General features: G+C 41.3%; 1 protein-coding gene across 1 annotated transcript; it reads left to right on the top strand.

Moving 5' to 3' along the window:
* Positions 1–13,490: 13,490 nt before the first annotated feature.
* Positions 13,491–19,910, top strand: LOC140581992 (perforin-1-like). Its single transcript, XM_072706023.1, has 3 exons — positions 13,491–13,703; positions 17,894–18,456; positions 18,716–19,910. The coding sequence occupies exons 2-3, from the start codon at positions 17,918–17,920 to the stop codon at positions 19,908–19,910; spliced, it is 1,734 nt and encodes a 577-aa protein (XP_072562124.1). The 5' UTR covers positions 13,491–13,703; positions 17,894–17,917.
* The last annotated feature ends 446 nt before the right edge of the window (positions 19,911–20,356 follow it).

The raw sequence follows: 20,356 nt of genomic DNA, 5'->3' as shown, positions 1-20,356 counted from the left end.
ACGGTCCTCGAGGTCAGAGCACTGCTGGTTTTCCAGCCTTCCTTTACCTGTCAGTCAGGTGTGAAGCCTCTGACCAATCAGACTCAGTAATTATTAAACAACTACCTGGGAGAACTGAAAACATGGCCTGGATTTGGAATCGAGGTCCAGAGTTGAAGAGCCCTGCCCTAGAAGGAGCTAGAGTCTGTGGCCTTGGAGAGACGACTGACCCATAGGTGTCCTGCTACTGCAAGTCTCACTATCACTATATCCCAAAGCCATGCATATACCCTGAGCAATTTTCAGTGTTTCAGCATCTTTTTGCGTTTAGCACATAAAAAAGTTTAGTTTTTCAACAACATGCAACAGGTCACCTGCTTTCATCACATTTCTAGGCTTAAAAAAATCCATTTGTACTCTATATTATCAAAATTTTGCTGTTTATGTGAAGTCATAACATTTCTAATAGTTTAAGCCCAAGTGGAAGTCTGGATGTTTTCATGCATAAGGATTTAAGGATGTTCTTATATACTGTCACCAAGCACAGAGCCTGTGTCGCCCTCTAGTGATCATTCGAGGAAGCAGCAGCTGAATCCCTCAAACAAGCAGTTGATTTTCCATTTTAAAATAAACTTCTAAATACATAACAATAAGACCTTGAGAAGCTTTTTCATTAAAACAGTGGACTAAGTAAACATTTTATAGAAAGACTAATGACACAAAAACTAAAATGAAAACATAGTATAGTAATTTTATATGAACAATAGGAGGTCTAATAAGCCAATGTCCATCGATCCATCAAGATAAATAGATTTCCTAGATTTAAGTGAGTCACACATATAAGATAGAGTAGAAGAAAGGCAATGATCCATCACATTTATTACTTTTGGTCATCTAAAGGCTGTGAATCCTAATGCAGTCAGAATACGTTTAGAACAATAATAGAAAAAAAAATTCAAAAATCACTTGAAATTAAATATGTTTTTCAGTCATATAGATGCTCATTCATTTTACTGAGGAACACACATTTGTGAAATTAAGACTTATATGTGAGGTTGGTATTATACATGCAGTCCTATTGTTTTCCTGTTTCCTGTTCGGTGCCACTTTACAATAAGACTACCCATATACAGAGTTTATGAATGATTTATAATCTGGTTATTAATTAGGTTGTAACACTTTGTAAATTATTAATAGACAATTTTAAACAAGTTATAACAGTTCTCTTTTTATTGAGTTGCCACCATTTACAAGTGACAAAAGGGACCCTTATTGTAAAGTGCTGCCCTTTGTTCTAATGTGCTCCCTTTATATCTGTGAGATCTAAAAAAAATCTAATCACACCCTATATTTTAGCGTGTTTAGTTAAACGTCAATTTATGTGCTCATTGTACGTGTCCTATCAGAACTATTTGGGAAACGGATAAGCTGGACTGCAGAGTCACCTGGGGCCTCATTCATCAAAGCTGAAATGTGTGTATGCAGCTTTTTACGCAAAATCCTGGATTTAACAAAACTTCACACACAAAAAAATGAGAATATTTCTAGAAATTCAGAAAGAGGTGTACGCAACCCTTTGGACGAATCGGGAAATGGCGACGCCCATTTTAAAGCGGGTGAATTGCAGGTAAACCAGCGAAATGACTGTGAGCATGTCAACAATTCATGTTAACTGGGATGTATTGTAATCCTTATTATTTTGCAAATTTCATTTTATTCTACTGGGATTCGGTTTATTTGAAAAAGCCAAAGACTATGCATTTGCCTTTGATAAATCAATTTGCTATTTCCAAATACTACATCTTGTCACTTCTTCCCGTTACTTGAAAATATCTGTAATTGTCACTAGTTGCACTAAATGTGAATTATGCATCAGAATGTTTACCTGAAACATAACCTGAGTATGGTGACTGATATATGGTGGCCAATTAGTGACAACATGCTACAAATTCTGAAAACACATGCAGAACAAAAAAAAAAAAAAAACATTGCAAATCTGCTCACAACACAATGGAAGTTTCCAGAGGACAATCAAAGGAGATGGACCACTAAGGGCTTGGCAGTACAGCAAATGTTAGGATGACACAATGATGCCGTTTATACTGATGTACTTTCATCATGTGTTAAAACTAGGGCTCTATTAAAGATAATGAATAGAGACCAATAGTATTCCTTCCTGGGTGTAAGTCATGCAAAATCTTCAGTCATGATGTTGCACCGAATCCCAGAATCTGCAGCCAATATTAAACCATTCAAGGCATTTATCAATACCGAAAATGCAAAGAATTGGTAAGACTGTTCTTGCTAACTTGTTCTTGGACTAAGGAGAGTCCATGCAACATATTGCAATTCACAGAGCATTAAAATACAGAAGATCTTCAAGAACTTCAGGCAGCCAATGAGAACAGTAACATACTCAGTCCCAAATTGCGGCGCAGGATGGCATCGGCCTTGGGCTGTCCTTCCCCGACATCTGAATCCCCGTTTGGAGTTGCCTCCACGCACCGCCCTCTCACTGTCCTCCCATCTCTCTCTGCAGTTTTCTTGTTAAGCTTTGGTTCTCCTCCCATCTGGCTTGCTCACAAACCTGGCTCTAAATAGTCAGTTTGGGTGGAGAATAAGATTTATTGATCATAAACCAATCAGTCCTAACAAGAAAAACATTACACTTCAGCCAGAAGCAGCGGTTCTAACATACCAAGCTCAATCCAGCGAATCTCACAAGTTTCAGCTCATGACACAAATATAATTATTTGAACCCATAACATAAGTTAACAGTCTTAGAACATTCTTTATATTTCAATGTATAAATGCAAAAGCAAGCTTTTGCACTCTCCTCTACTTAACACTAAGTATTTTAAGGATTTGTAACACCTTAGGGGTGTAATAAAATACATCATTACTACAGGGTCCTCTAAATTAGGGCTGCGAAAGAGTTTCATAAAAATGTCACTATGTATCAAGACGATGAGACTGGCCATAGCAGTCCAAAATATCCACATCACCTCCCTGGAATCTTCGAAGAGTAATAGACTTAAGGACAATATTTCCATGCATTTCATTTCTTTCAGTGGATACATGTATCCATCTACTTGCAAGGTTAAACACTTGCCCTTTGAAATGCCAATATTTGTCAAAACCAAATCAACATTTTTAAATCATTCTTTACACTTTTCAATGGTGATACTGAAGCATGTTGATCAAGGCTGGGGGGGGGGGGGTAAATTTGCATGAATCATAAAGGGTCACACAAGACCATTGGACTGTTTGGCCAAAAGGGACAGTTGCTTATGTGTGGTTCGTTCGATTGTTTTGCTTGTTGCCGCCGCACCTGTTTTAGTGGACAAAAATGAAGGTGAAACAGGTAACCGGAACAATAATACAATAAAATGAAATGTACATTAAGTTTATATTAACTTACACTTAAGTCAGCACACAATAAGAAAAGAACAACTAGAACAACTTACTAGACCTGTGCATCCATCAAACAGAAGGTGGAGACTGTCATTGTCTATACATACATACACACACACAGACAGTAAGCAGACAATGACAATTTGTAATTCAACCACAAATTACGTCCACCCTGTTCGTTCATAGACAAAAACAAAACGATTAATAATATTGCCACCATATATTTCCCAAGAGATTTTATGCCCTATTCTCAATTGTAATTATCATAGTAAGTATCAAGGGTATGTATGTATAGGAAAAAACATACCATAGATACGTGGACAAATTTGTGGGTACCTTTGCCCAAAAAACAAAAAAAGCTTAATGGCATCCTGTATTATTTTTTACATATTTAACACAAATTAGACTTTGGTTTTGATTACTGATTCAGTTGAATATTTTATATAATTAAACTAATAAAAAAACTAATGATTATGGTACCCTCTAATATTTTGTGGTACCACCTTTTGCAGCAATTACTGCCAACAAGCGATCTCTGTACTTCACAGTGAGACGTCTGCATTTGCCATCAGGTAGCTTGGCCCGCTCTTCCTGAGCAAACTGCTCACGCTGTCTCCTTTTGGTTCTGGTGCTTCAGTAGCCACAAATTAGACATCACCTACTCTGTCATTAGGTAAACTGCAGTGGACAGTTTAACCTTGTTGGCACAAAAAAAAAAATACTAAATTATAAATGCTCTGGTGAAGATTATAACCGCTCTGGAGTTTGGGACGGCACCGACCTGTTTGTAAGTTTAAAATGCATAAAAGCACCATATAAATTTGTGTACTTCATCAAGGCTTTTTTGACTTTGTCAGGAACCTCTATTTAAGACACGGGTCGGCTAACATAGGACTAAGGTTAAACTGGGTTTGAACTGGGAGTAGTCACTGGGGTTTTAAACTGGACTCACGACACAAATATAATTATTTGAACCCATAACATGGGTTACTGGCTTATCGGGGTAACTTGTCGGATTTAAGGTAGTCTGGACAAAATGTAAGTGAATAAATATGAAGTCCATTTAAACTGTGGTACCTTAGATCTGACAAGTTACCCCGATAAGCCAGTAACCCCGCTTTAGAACATAAGAACATACTGTAAGAACTTTGCAGTACAGGCCACTGTTTTCTTTTCAGAAACTGCCACTAGAGGTCACTCAGTGGTTTATCTGAAACCTGCACTGTACATGATTTAGCTTAAGGAGAGATAATCCCCAAATCAGATGTTAATTATAACTTTTTTTTTTTTTTTTTTTTTATTCCCTCCTCCACCCCCCCTCTGCGGGGGACTGTATCTATCTATTTATTTATTTTTTTTTTTTTCCTTCTTTTTTTTTTTTTTATTATTTATTTATTTTTTTTTTATTTTATTTTATATTTTTATTTACTTCCTCAAAAGAAGGAGTGGGAGGGGGGGGACAAAGGAGAAGGAGGGAAGAGAGAGAGGGAGAGAGAGGAATGGAAAGAAAACAGAAAAAAAAAAAAAAAAAAAAACAAGAAAAAAACAAAACAGATAATCTGCTTCCATGTCTGTTGAAAAGAGAAAGACAACATACAACATCTGTACTAATCACAACGACCATCAAACGTTAAATGTTGTTGAACAGCACACACAACCCGCATTACAACCCATGCCCAGAAACAACAGCCGATCAAGACAGTGTGTGTCCGTGAGCACGTGTCCGTGAGCACCTGTGTGCACACCTGTGTGTGTCAGCGCGCTGGTGTTCCTAAGGTTTCTCCAAGTAATTGTCTAGTAGTGTGTGTGGGGAGCCACAGCCCCGCCCACCCAGGACATGAAGTCGACCCGGGGGAGACCCGGGCCCCAGATATCCAGAGGCCCCCCAGGGCACGGGAACCCCAGGAGGACCAATGCAGGGACAATTAATTAGATATTAATTATACCAACAACAACAACAAATTTATTTTTGTATAGCGCATTATCACAACATTATATCGTCTCAAAGCGCTTTACAGCATCCCCACCCAAAGCCCCCAGTGAGTAAGCCAGAGGTGACAGTGGCAAGGAAAAACTCCCCAGAAGGAAGAAACCTTGGGAGGGACCAGACTCAAAGGGGGAGCCCATCCTCCAGGGGCCGGCAGGGAGAGTCAAATACAGTTAAATTATAAGCTATTTTAAATCTTTGAACAGCTATTGTGTGATGTAGGCAGGCCAGATGAAACCTTGATGTGTTACAGCATCTAGCAGTGCTTAGGCTGCTTAGGCTACCGTCGTATGGCACTTAGCTTACATTTTAAAGCTAGAGAGAGTGATGATTTCTATTTAATTATCCTATATTTTAAATCCCTAAAGGAAAAAAGTTGCTGAAGCTCATGAACTTTCTGTCCTTGCTCAGCTGCAGACCTCTGACGATATTCAGGCCCCTTTTATCCTGTCTGCTTAGCTCTATTCATCTGTATGAGATTCTTTCGCAGCTCTGAGTGCCGCATGTAAATGATGTCAGCAAAATACAGGGTAGCCAGCTCTCATGTATCTAGCATGAAACTTACACTTTCAGACACAAATGCTGTCTGTTCGATACTGTTTGTCTGTAAATGTCAATACCCACCCTCAACCGAAACTGAGGCAGACATTTCTCCTGTAATTGATTTTCTCCTTAAACAGGAAATCACTGGACCAGTGGGGGATGCTTATTTTTATAACGAAGGAAGCACAAGGTGGACTGCTGATAGTCTAACCTAAAAAGGTATTCTTTTCTTATTTTAGTAGGTCTGCTACATATATGTAAATTCTGCTTTTGTTCATCAAAGGACTTCATCAGAATGAAGTTAACAACATGAGCTGCAGTGTGTACCAGGCTTCAAAGCCTCTAGCTCAGCTTGAACTCACACACAGCTTAATTATCAGGGTAACTACAAACTCGTCTACTGAAAATCACTGAACTTGAAAATTAACCAAACACTCAAACAGAGAACTTGCTGTTAACCATATTGTATCTGTTATTTACAAATGGCAAAGGCAAAACGTGACATGCAAAATGACAAACACACTCTGAGTTTCAACAAAATGCTTCCCCACACCTTCATGTGACAGAATGAATGAATATTGTGAGCTAACACTGTTGACACTATGTGAAACTTGTCAATCGTGAGCAATAATGTTAATGGTAGTGTTTCCTGTCTCCCAATCACCATGCAACCTAAAATCTAAAATATCTGATGGTGACTCTATTTGTTCAATCAACGTTGTCTAAGCAAAAACTAAGAAGCTCTCATAGACTCCCAGTGAAACATAGCATCCGGGCAGGTTCCATAAACACAAAATCGGAGCATATACCCAAATCTATTCTCCATTTATCAGTCATGAGCAATAATGTTAATGGTAATGTTTCCTGTCTCCCAGTCACCATGCAGAGAGGCCTGGCTTCCTGACAGGTCTAAAATATCTCACTCTAAAATTGAAGCGTGGAGGAGCACTGCCCCCATTAAGACCCTCAATGTATATGGTGTGAGTAAAATTGAGGGGCAGCAGCAGGGCAGAGGTGAGTGAGACCACCAGCCTCTGAGTAGTGCCCCCACCCCCCAAGGCCCTGTGTCTATACTGGTAAGTGATGACTAAAGTGCAATTAAAACAGGGGGAGGCAGAAGGCCGTGCAGCACAGTGAATAAGGCCATGTAAATGGCCCTCCCCACTGTAGCATGCACGGCATACGCCCACCCCAAGATCCTACATGTGTGCATGGCATGTTGTTGAATGAGGGGGGAGAAGGGCTGGGATTCATAAGACCAGGGTACAGATTACTACCCCCCGGCAAAAGAGAGCCAGCTAACCAGCTGGCTCAATAGGCACCCCAGCCCCCCCCGCCGCGCGGGAAGGAGTGGACCCGGGCCCCCCGGCGACAACACCCCGGAGTACCGCCAGCGGCTAAAGGGTCTCGATGGGGGGGGTGGTGGTGATGTGAAGGAGAGCTGCTCACAAGCAGTGCTCCTCCACGCTTCCCCCAGAATGAGGGGGGGCAGCCCGGAGTGGGTGGGCTTATGTCTTTTTGTCTCTGTGTGTGAGTGTCTGTGTATGTTTGGGGATGTGCATGGCTGAGAGGTGTGTCTGCGAGGTGTCTGTGTGGCTGGTGGGGGCCAGGGTCCGGGGCCTGCTGCTCCATCCTGGGTGCAGTTGGGCTCCTGGGCCTGGTTGCTGGCCCCTTTCCTTGGGGTGGTGGCTCGGGCCTCTACGGCGTGGGCAGGGCTCTCTACCGGGAGCTGGTTGGCCCCCGGCCACCTGGGGTCCTAGGGGCCCTGTCCTTGGCTCGTGCGGGGTCGGCTGCCTGTTGCCTCTGGTTCTCTGGGGCTCATGCTCTTTTGGCTGCGGGGGCTGCATCTGGGACCTCCCTCCTCCCCCAGCTGTCATTGGGGCATGGGGCCCCAGCTCTTCCGTGCTCTTCGGGGGCTGCGACCGTCCTGGTCCTGTCTCTGCTGACCGCTGGCTCTTGTGGTGTGGTTGTGGCTTCCCACCCTCTCTATTTAGTATGTTCAATGTTGAAAACACACGCACACACACACACACACACACACACAACACGCGCACACAAGCCCACAGATCTCGCCTACACAATTGAGCACGCATGTACATACACTTGCACGCACCCCTCCAAGCACACACAACAATTTTGTATGTTTGTATAGCCGTGTTACTTTCTTCATTCTTTATTTTTGTTTGTGTTCATAAATTTATCCATTTTTGCACTTCTTTCAGATGCTGTTGATCTTTTGCCTTCTTTTCCTTCCCTCTCCTTTACAGGTGCAGCAGTTGGAGATTGTGTATTGTGTTTTCTACTTTACACATATCAGTTTTTTTTTGTTCTTTTCTTTTATTTCTTTTTCTTCCCCCTCCTAATCTGACCCTCCTCTTCAGCAATATTTTATGAAATCAATAAAGTAAAAATAAATTAATTAATTAAAAATATCTGACTCTATTTGTTCGATTGACGTTGTCTAAGCAAAAACTAAGACACTCTCATAGACTCCCAGTGAGACACTCAATAAACACATAATTGAAGCATATTCCCCAATCTATTCTCTGTTTAGACAAAGTGTACAAGAACTTTCCTTAGACTTCCATTGAAGAATAACTATGGGCTGAATTTATCCTAGTTTCAAAGGAAAAATTAACATATATGTTGGGAGTTGCTTTCTACATCTAACACTTAATGATCAGCACTCTGGTTCAATTAGTAAGATAAATTATACTTTTAATCCCAAATAAAATTAATTTATATCGATATATTGACTAACTGAATTCATTCATTCATTCTTTGCATTGGAAGAGAAGTTCTGCTTGGAGGTGCAAGTTAAGATCTCCCAGCCAGATGCTACCAGCACATCCTCACTATGCGTTTGGGCCTACCAGGCTGCTTAGGCTACCGCCATATGGCACTTAGCTTACATTTTAAAGATAGAGAGGGTGATGATTTGTATTTATTTGTCCTATATTTTAAATCTTTAAAGGAAAAAAGTTGCTGAAGCTCATGAACTTTCTGTCCTTGCTCAGCTGCAGACCTCTGCAGCATGCAAATGATGTCGGTTATATGCAGGGTGGCCAACTCTCATGTACCTAGTGTGAATCTCACACTTTCGGGCTCTCACACTCATGTGAATGCTTTCTGTTCAATGTTGTCTGTCTGTAAATTATAATACCCCCCCACAACTGAAGCTGAGACAGACATTTCTCCTGTTTTTGTTCAATGTTCAATTCTTATGCGGGCTGCCACCAAGCCCTTCATCATGAGGGTAGGATTCGTTGATCCTGCCCCCTTCATCCTGTTCCTCCGGGTCAGCCAGATACTCGTCTTAGCCTGACCCAGCACGAAGTTCAGCAGACACGCCTTAGCCTTCTGGGAACTACAGTATTTTGGTCCATAAATGAAGAGCTGAACAGAAAAAACCTCCCCAAAACCGACACACCACTCCTCCAGCACCTCAAACAAATCATAAAGCCGATTGCACCTCAGAAACAGACGCTCCATCGTTTCCTCCACAGAACAAAAAGGGCAATCCCTCCCAACTGTGGAATCAATGTGCGACACGTGTCTGTTCGTAGCCACTGCCCCATGCACAATCCGCCACTGAAAATCCGCTGTGCGCTTCTCAATGGGGGGCTTGTACAGGGACCTCCAACGTCCTTGTGGGGAAGATCCAGGCCCCAACAAACCTGACCACCTGGAAGCCGCCAGTCCACTCAGCGCCCGAAAATGCAGCACTTTAACACAGGCTTGGTACAGAGCTTTCTTGGACAGATCCCTAAGAGCCACCTGCTGAAGAGACACGAAAGAAAGCAGCAACCCCACCCCCTCCCGATGACCCTCTACAGCAGGAGAAGATGGATCAATTGTGTACCTCCGTGCACTATAATGACAATGAAATTGAATTGAAAAAGACTATCCAAGGTAATTTACTGGTCACTGTTTCAGTTCGCAGGGTTGTTTTTTTTGACATGTTGCATAAGAGTCAAAAATCATCATTTACAATTTTATTAAAGAAACATGCTGTGGGAAGCTCTGCATTCATAGGCAACTTGGCCTGTAAAGCAAAGAATCTTTTTTTTTTTAATCAGCCTCCATTTTGCAGAACTTCAGTCAGTAAGTCAGAAAAGGTGTTAAACCACAAGAATATTTGTCAGAGTGATATATGTAAGAACATACTGTAAGAACATAAGAACTATACAAACGAGAGGAGGCCATTCGGCCCATCGAGCTCGCTTGGGGAGAACTTGACTAATAGATCAGAGTTGTTAAAATCTTGTCTAGCTCTGATTTAAAGGAACCCAAGGATTCAGCTTGCACTACGTTATCAGGAAGACTATTCCATACTCTGACTACACGCTGCGTAAAGAAGTGCTTCCTTAAATCCAGTTTGAAATGTTCTATGGCCACGAGTTCTTGTATTTGAACTAATGCTAAAGTAACTATTCGGTTGAACAGCATCCAAACCTGTTAGAATCTTATAGACCTGGATCATGTCCCCCCTCAGTCTCCTTTGCTTGAGGCTGAACAGATTTAGCTCAAATAACCTGTCCTCGTATGACATTCCTCTAAGACCAGGAATCATTCTTGTGGCCCTACGCTGCACCTTTTCTAAGGCCGCTATGTCCTTTTTAAGATATGGTGACCAAACCTGCACACAGTATTCTAGGTGAGGTCTCACCAAGGAATTGTATAATCTTAGCATTACCTCCCTTGACTTAAACTCCACACACCTGGAGATATACCCCAACATCCTATTGGCCTTTTTTATTGCTTCCCCGCACTGGCGAGAATGAGACATGGAAGCATCAACATACACACCAAGGTCTTTCTCATAATCAGCTACCTTTATTTCAGTAGGTCCCATAAAATACCTGTACTTTATATTTCTGCTCCCTACATGGAGTACCTTACATTTGTCTATGTTAAATTTTATCTGCCAGGTGTCAGCCCAGTCACTAATTAAATTAAGATCCCGCTGTAGCTGCTGAGCCGCTAGTTCAGTATCTGCTACACCACCCACCTTGGTGTCATCTGCAAATTTCACCAGTTTACTGTATATATTGGTGTCTATATCATTTATGTAAATTAGGAACAAAAGTGGTCCTAAAATTTAACCCTGCGGTACCCCACTATGAACGCAGGCCCACTGTGACATTGAGCCTCTTATAACTACTCGCTGCTTCCTATCCGTTAACCAGTTATCAATCCAGGTCGCTACAGTTCCTAAAATACCTGTCGCTTTGAGTTTAAGTGAGAGCCTCTTGTGAAGGACAACATCAAAAGCCTTTTGGAAATCTAAGTAGATGACATCATAAGCCTTCTTATCATCAACTTCCTGAGTAGCTTCCTCAAAAAACTCCAACAGATTTGTTAAACAGGATCTACCTCTCCTAAATCCATGCTGGCTATCCCTCAAAATGTTATTTGAGTCCAGGTAATCTACCATTCTCTCTTTGATTATAGCCTCCATAACTTATACAAATTAGACTGATTGGCCTATAGTTTGACAAATTACTTCTATCCCCTTTTTGGAAAATGGGCGTTATGTTGGCATGCTTCCAATCAGAAGGTACCACACCTTCAGATAAGGATTTTTGAAACAGTAAAGTTAAGGGTCGGCAAATAATATCCCTCATCTCTTTTAACACTATAGGTAAGATGCCATCAGGGCCCTGTGATTTATTTATTTTGAGCTTAGCTAGGCTTTGCAAAACATCAGCTTCAGTTATATATATATTAGTTATAGACGATGTTGGATTAGTAATAAGAACTGGTAAGTTACTAGTGTCCTCAACAGTGAATACCTGTGCAAAACTATCATTGAACTCATTTACTATGTCAATGTCGTTTTCAATTATAAGACTCTTACTATCCTGCAGATTAGTAATTTCAGCTTTTAGAGCTCTTTTAGAGTTAAAGTACTGGAAGAAACTTTTAACGTCATCCTTAGCCTCCAATGCGATCTTCCTTTCGACATTCCTTTTAGCTCATCTAATGTCATTTTTTAATTCAGCCTGTAGATTTAGATACTCTTGCTTTATTCCGTCATCATCAGTTATTTTCCATCTCTGGAACAAAGCCCTTTTCCTCCTTACTTTATACTTTATTTCCCTGGTAAACCACCTAGGTTGCAATTTCCTAGATTTATTCTTGCTGGAAACAGGTATGAAGTCCTCTTGCACTTGCAATAATGTGCTTTTAAAAAATTCCCATGCCTCTTCAACAGTTTTGTTTTTTAACTCCATCTACTGTAGTTCACAGTTTCTAGTTTTAATCTCATACAATTGAAGTTAGCCTTCCTAACATTATATATTTTTGATTTGGACTTTGCTCTTCGGGCACTAAACTTAACCTCAAATGTAACCATGTTATGATCGCTACTGTCAAGTGGTTCTAAAACGTCTAATTTACCAATCCTGTCCTGGTTATTAGAGAAAACAAGATCAAGAATGGCATCTAGCAAATAATGATGTTCTGTTTTGTGCATATCTATACAAAGGTTAGTATCCCCTAGTCCTGCTGTATGTAAGCCACTGAACAATGTTAGCTTATGTGACCTTTGACCTTTGAGCTACAGAGCAGTGCATGAATACCATGATGCAATGACTGCTGCTGGGAAGAGTGCTGGCAGGTGGCCAGTATCTGAAAGTAGAAAGTAGATGCTTTGGAGAAAATGAGGTTGTTCTATACCAGGAGTACCCAACTATTTTCTGTATTTTTGTTCGGAGGTCTGCATTGAAATATATCTTGGAGTCCAGCAGTAGCTGACCACTGCCATGGCTAACTATATACTGCTGTATATACCCAGTGGCCACTTACATCACGTACACCTACATAATACTGGATATGACTCGCTTATGTCTCCAAAGCCACTTCCAGGGCAGATGATTTCAGAGAAGTTATTTTGTCCCACTGTTGCACTGGCACTGAGTGGTTATTTTTGTACTTATGGTCTTCCTGTTAGGTTTAATAAGTTTGGCCATTCACTAGATACCGCATTGCATGAAAATCCAAGACAGTGGCTGTTTCTGTAATTTTACATGGCATCAACAATCACACCATGTACAAAATCAATTAGATCTGGTGTCATAGCCATTGTAAATTGTAATGCTTTTCTGAACAGTAATTGTCTGTGTGCTGTATATATGCAGTTGCAACCACATGTTTAGCTGTTTGCTTTAGCAGGCAGCACCCAATAAACTGCCCACCATGTGTCAAACTGTCCAGTTTAGTAGTCTGGAAGCTTTGAAACTGACAGAAACTTTGATTATTGGTTTTTAAATAAACATCAAAATAACATATCCGTGTTTTGTAGGCTATAGATTCAACAAAAGCCATGTGCTGTTTATTTACAGTTGAACAGTGTTTATTTGTATCATCAAAAAGTGTTTCACTGTGTAAAGCTTGGAACATGCGAAGCCCATCTTCGGCTTTCAAAAACTGTCAGGATCTCGATAAGATCAAGTGTCTGCCTGTCGTGCTGCTGTGTGTAGCACAATTGAACATGGTTAGTGCCCTTTGACACAGTTCTGGCTGCTTTGGCACATTTAATCGGTGTTGAAGCTAGTTGGTGAAACTCAGCTCTCTGATTTCTCTCAAAACTTGAATAGTTCCAGATCATCCCCCATCATGTTAGAGTGATCACACACATTTATTTAAGGATAGTCTACAAAACCACAGTGTGACACTGAAAATAACTGCATATAACAGAACAATCTAACCAGGACCACCCAAAGACACGCTGTCCACGTTTAGATTCAATGGTGTGTTTGACTCCTCTCTGAATAAGGTAAGATCCTTGATGAGTTGCCAATATATCAAATTATCAACAGAAACATATGTGCGGAATGTCTGATTTAAACATGTTTTGCATTTCTGGTATATTTTGCTTAAGTAATGTAAAACTTAAAACATATATGCTTTGACAACTAAGTCAAATGTAGAGATAGGAATGTAAAACAATAAATATTTTGGCATGACATGTTAACGGTGCAGTTCTGTGTTTGAAGAGCTTTGAGCACAAAATGAAATGTGTCGAATGTGACATCCATTTCTTTTTTGGATGTTGATCATGGTCTCCCGTCAATTCTTGAGAATTTTTTTAAAATCCATTTTTAGTATCTAAGCAAAACTATTTCTTGAATGCTATTAGCTGCTGATTCATTTTCAGGTTAAAATATGTACTAGTAATATAGAATAAAGCTGAAACATATGAACTGAAAAGTTATTTAACTGCTGATGTTAATTCCAAAAAAGTATTCAACTAATTTTGTATGCTTTTCCTGGACACGCCAAACAAAATCATCAATGGAAATATATGTTGTATAACTACTTTGGCCAGTTTCATTTTGGTCATTTTATTCTCTTCACACATGGACATTTTGATCACAGTGATCTTGTTTTTCTAAAAAAGGCATAAGGAAATATGTGACATTTGTTTATGTGAGTGTTGCCCATTTCATTTTTACTTTTGTAGGCTTTCAGCAGAATGCACATGAATATGGGTCAAGCATATAATTTAAGTAATTTCACATTAAACTACATATAAATATGGCCCTTTAGAATATGGCCCTTACAATGTTTTTTGTATTTTTATGGCAAAAGCCCAGAACTAGAGAGGGGAAGAAAAACTCTTCCCAGGTTTTATCGATAAAAAGTAACAAGTCTTGGTGGTTTCAGCTGTTCCCAAGAACCTTCCCAGAGAACTGACTGCTCTGGGCCTTCAAAATAGTGATAAGCTGTGAAACTAATTAAAGTGCATATTCATATGAGGGAGGCTAACATAAAATAGCTAAAAGATACAGAAACTTCTAAACTAACACAAAGTCCATACATTGTGTAGCAGTAATTGATCTGCATTCTCTAAAGGTTACCAAGTCACACTCTACACAGTTTACATCATCTTCTGGTTACATCTTCTTAATAGTGTCTTAATTATTACATTCTGTATGAGTTATGAAGTGCCAAATGACATTCCATGGTGGCAGTGGTGTCTTGATGGTTGGGGAAGCGCAATTATAATCGAAAGATTGCAGGTACGAATCCCCCACCAGCCAGTCACCACTGAGGTACCCTGAGCAAGGTACTGTCCCCAAGCACTGCTCCCCGGGCGCTGAATTAGCTGCCCCCTGCTACGTCACGAAAGTCACATATGGGTCAGATGCAGAGGACACATTTCGTTGTTGCGCACTGTGTGCTGTGCTGTGGTGTGTTAACAATGACCACTGATCACCAAATTCTAATAAATTTCCCCCCTTTGGGACTCACATGAGTCTCACACACAATCCTGTCCATCCAGCCTAGGAAGGAGGGCAAAAACCCTAAGCTTTAGGGAAATTCCTCCCCAACCCAACCCTTCGGGGTCCATGGCTGGCATGGCAAATTACCTTATGAACTCATTTACTATATCAATTTCATTTTCAATCATAAGGCCCTTACTGTCCTGCAGATTAGTGATTTCAGCTTTTAGAGCTATTTTGGAGTTAAAATATTGGAAGGAACTATTAATGTCATCCTTGGTCTCCGACGCAATCTTTCTTTCTACATTCCTCTTAGCGAGTCTAATGTTATTTTTGAACTCAACCTGTAGACCTAGATACTCTTGCTTTACCTCCACTTTTTGCTTCCTGTCCTTGGGACAGAGGGGTGTTGCAATTACTGGTGTTAAACCCCCCTGCCTTCAGTAACCCTTCTATCGTCTCCCTTATACCTGGGTTATTCAGACTCTTATCCCCTACCTGAACCTCTACTGGATCAGAATTTGGAATGTGCAGGTCCAACAGGTGTGTCCAGCTGATTACATCTCCAGCACACCAGCTGAAACAGCCTGTTCCCCAGTGTCCCCAATGCCTGGGATCGTTAAATTTGTGGGTAACTGGGTGCCCTCTGAGGATACCCCAATCCATCATGATTACCCAATATATTCCAATCTGGGACCAGGGGCTGATTAGGACAGGACAGGACATTGTTGTTATTGTAGTTATACAATGAGACTTTTTTTGGTAGCTCTCAGAGATGAGAGAGCAGCAATGGAGAATATGAAATACACAATAAATTTATAAGTAGACAAAAATAAAATTACAAGTAGAATACCCTGGGGGGCTCCAGTGGCAGGAGACTGTCAGCTGCTCACAGGCTGCCCCCCAGTCCGGAGAGACCACTGGTGCCTGGACTTTTTTCTTTTTGCCGGTCAGCTCCTCCAGCTGCATCTGACTCAGTTTCTTCATCAGTTCCCTCTCATGCTCTTTAGCAGAGTCCTCCTCCTCTCTGTACAAGTCAATAGCGTGGATCAGCTGCTCACAGTACTGCTCCTCAGGCATAGTAACGAGCCCCACAACCTGCCTTAGCCTGCTACTCACTGGCTTTGTGAGCGTGTCCTGCAGTGCCCTCCGGTACCGACCTCTGAACGCCGGATTCTGCAGGTCCTGCTCTGTGCATCACCGCTTTTCTTGAGCTTGCAGATAAGCAGCTGCGCTCTCTCCTTCTTTTATGGGCTCCACCTTCATGTCAGCCACACTCAAAGGAAACATTAGTTGCAGCTGGTACCAGGTTGTCAATAATTTTATTCAATTTCTTCCTCACCCTCCTTCACTGTTTCCTTCTCCTGAAACCATGAGCGGTCGCCGCCATTAAATCTGAGGGGGACGTGTCCCCCTCACATTTCATAATTATTCGTTTGGACTCCCCCACATTTAACATAAAATATTAGTTCACCCAGCGCTGTTTCTATTGCGTCGCAAAAGAATCCATTCCACTTGATGGATATGAGAATACACATACCACTGAAAGACCACTCTGGGTATCCGGGTTACCTACAACTCACTACACGCAAGTTATCAACTTATTGTTGAGTCTCTAAAATAATCATTGAATTAAGTAACTTTTGTAGATAAAATTAGGTGTTTAACAACCTGTTAAAAATACACCAGAATGCAGGAAATAGCATCTAATTCATTAAAAAATTTCTGGGGGAGGGTACCCAGACCTCCCGCCACTGTGTCCCCCCCACATTCAAAATGCTTCTAATGCCCCTGCCTGAAACTGACACCTTCCTCTGTATGGAGGGTTAGCGGTGCTCAGCAGATGCATCAGCCCTTCTTCATGATCACCAACTGCTCCTTCTCCTAATTCTCCAGTAAACAGTGAGCTGTTTAGTGCCTGGTACCTGCCTCTCATATGATAACAGTGCATGGAGGAAACACACAGCTTCTGCACAGACCGACCTTTGATTTCTTTTTTTTATTACGGAGCTGCTGCTCTGCTTTTGAGCATGGAAGCTGTTATGTTCAAAATCAATAGGAGAGAGAACGTGTGTCAGCAGTGCTTTACAACTGTAGGTATACTCCTTAGCTTTGCTGAACTCCTCCTTTTTCTGCTGTACTTACAGTATAGGTTAACATCGCCACCTACTGGCACAAAAGTTAAACACAACTGAAACTCCATATACAGTTTGTATGGTTGTGGATGTCTTGTTCTTCTTATTCATGGCTATGTAGTATCAAATATCCCAACAAGACTATTTGTCTAATAAAGTGATCACCAACCAGTTCCAGGCATTGCTAGTCGATTGTGAAAATAATGTTCACTCTGCTGCATGAATTGCTTTCAAAGGAAAATACCCTGGTATTACCGTAATACTGCCCAAACCTATTTAGCACCCCCCCCCCCCCCCCACCCCCCTGTTCCTTATTCTCCTCCCTGCAATCAGTATGCCTGAGGTGGGATGTCTGGCAATGGGTGAGCATTAGTAGCCTGCATAACAAATTGGAATTGGAATTTCTAATAATAACTTAAGGTCATGCATGCATGTGTATTGGATTTTGACTGCCTCAGAGTTGCACCCCCCCACACACACACAAACACATACATACATGAATACATACATACATACATACATACATACACCGGTTATTGTATTTGTAAAATGCAGAAAGGCTGAGGAGCACTGGTCTAAAGTACATGTTTTGTTAACTTTTCTAGGGAATCAGACCTGAATCACCACTGATGGAGGGACTGTGGAGACTCCTTGTCCTGGGCTGGTTATGTCACCTCCAGTCTCCTGGCATCTTAGGAGCCGTGGTCATTGGAACCCCACAAGAGTGTGAAAAGGCTCCCTTTGTCCCTGGCTACAACCTGGGAGGAGAAGGCTTTGACATTGTGAAGATGGAGCGCAAAGGTGCATATGTGATCGATGCTGAGCAGTGGAGAAATGCAAACGGCACCTGTCAACTTGCACGAAACCCTTACTTGGGTGAAATTCAGCAGAAGATTCCATTAGCTGTGGTGGATTGGAGAGCCCTCTCCAAATGTGATATGAAGGTCTCCAGCACTGTCTATGAATCCAGTGAAGCTGTTGCCAATGACAGCACATCCAGTGTGACAAACAACTGGAAAGTAGGCCTAGATATTCCAGTCAACCCTAATGTGAAGGTTGGGGTGGGCTTGGGAGGTACCCACTCACGCGACGCAATGTTTGCCATGAAGAAATCAAAGGAAGACAAGTACAGCTTCACCAAACATCAGGTCCACTGCAACTTGTACAGGTGAGACGCAGTTTTTAAGATGACATACAAAACATTAACAAACTCTAACTACATTTAACAGAGCAGAAGATAATACAAAAGGTAAAAGATTATTACTTAACAGGCTCAAAAAGATTTTTCAACAAAAGCATGTACAACATTGTCCATCAATTTCTTAGGCAAAAATGAAAATAGACATTGACCTACATATTGAAACCTTTGTGTCTTTTTCTCTTTTTTCCCCCTCATTATTGTTTTATGTCACCCCTGCCTTTCCCAGGTACAATGTAGCAACTAAGCCCCCACTTCACAAAGATTTTCTGGTGTCCATTAACCACCTGCCTAAAGAGTACAACCAAAAAACTAAAGCAGATTATAAAAATCTCATTGATACATATGGTACCCATTTTGTTAAAAATGTGAAAACGGGTGGAAAATTAAAGAGTATTACTTCAATTAAGACCTGCCAGACTGCAATGAGTGGCCTCACAGACACAGCTGTTAAAGACTGCCTGGATGTTGAAGCTTCAGCAACAATTGCAATGACTGCAAGTATAAAGACAGAAGCCCACCACTGCAAGGAACTTAAGAAGAAACTAGGCAGCAGCCAGACCTTTAGCAGCTTGTTCAGTGATCGCCACTCTGAGGTGGTGGGTGGGACTGTTAATTCAGCAGATTTGCTTTTCTCAGGTGGTTCAGATCCAAGTACATACAAGAGCTGGCTGGATTCCTTGAAGAACAGCCCAGATGTCGTCTCCTACAGTCTGAAACCCCTACATCTTTTGCTGCCTCTTGGGCATTTTGCAATAAGGCCAGTTAAGAAAGCAGTTGAAGAGTATGTCATAGAGAACGCATTACTGGAGAGCTGCTCTGAATCTTGTCAGATAGGAACTAGATGTTCTGTGAGAGACCGCTGTGCCTGTGTCTGCAACAGCGATCAGAATATAAACTCCAACTGCTGCCCAGTTTCCAAAGGACTGGCTACACTGAAAGTGTATAATATGAAAGCAGAGAAGCTGTATGGAGACTGGTGGACCGAAACTGACGGTTCTGTTCTAGTGTCATATGGTACACAGAGTAAGCGTACTGAGATAATTCCAGATAATGACAATCCAGTTTGGTGGGAAAAATTTGAGTTTGGTGCCATCAAAGTTGACATGTCCACTAAGCTAACATTCAAGGTATATGATGAAGATACATACTGGAACAGTGACCTTCTAGGAGAATGCTCTTTTGACCTCCGAAGAGGAACCGTTTCAGACACCTGCATGTTTAACTATGGCACCTTCTTCTTCTCCTACACATTAACATGTGCTCCCAGCTTGGGTGGTAGTACTTGTTCGGAGTACATACCAACACCTATGAGCACCTCCCAAGCAAAGATCTTCGACTCCCGCAATGGCATACTCGCAAAGAATCTCTGGAAGGTAGGAAAGGCTGGGAACCAACCAGGGAACCACTCCATCATATTATAGCTTCAAACAGTGAGCACCACTTGCAGCCATTCGCTTTGCAATGTAGCTTCCTATTGGTCAGATCACTTCAAATTACAATTAACATAATTGATAACTGATCCAGAGCTCTGCGTGAGACACAGAGTTTTTGAGAAGGTTTTCTGTTGAAGTAGATCTTTTATAATCACACTGCCAAATTAACTAAAACAAAAATGCCTTTTACTTAAAATAAAAAGATGTAATGTATTTAATCCACCACATGAAAGTTGAATAAATATTTGCTTTCTGCTTTGAATATTTATCCATCTAGCTGAATAAAGCCTTGACAAGCATAAAATGTGTAATCTGATTGTTTTTACAGAAATACAATTGTTTACAGCGTGTGTCATGACCTGCTCGTCCGATCCTCCTGTGTGCCACGCCCCCCTCGTTTACCTTGTGTGAAATCCCGATGTCATCAGCTGTTG

Source organism: Paramormyrops kingsleyae, chromosome 23, assembly GCF_048594095.1.
Source record: "Paramormyrops kingsleyae isolate MSU_618 chromosome 23, PKINGS_0.4, whole genome shotgun sequence".
NCBI classification, from domain to species: Eukaryota; Metazoa; Chordata; class Actinopteri; order Osteoglossiformes; family Mormyridae; genus Paramormyrops; species Paramormyrops kingsleyae.
Note: the sequence above shows the minus strand (reverse complement) of the source record. Positions and strands in the feature narration are given on the sequence as shown.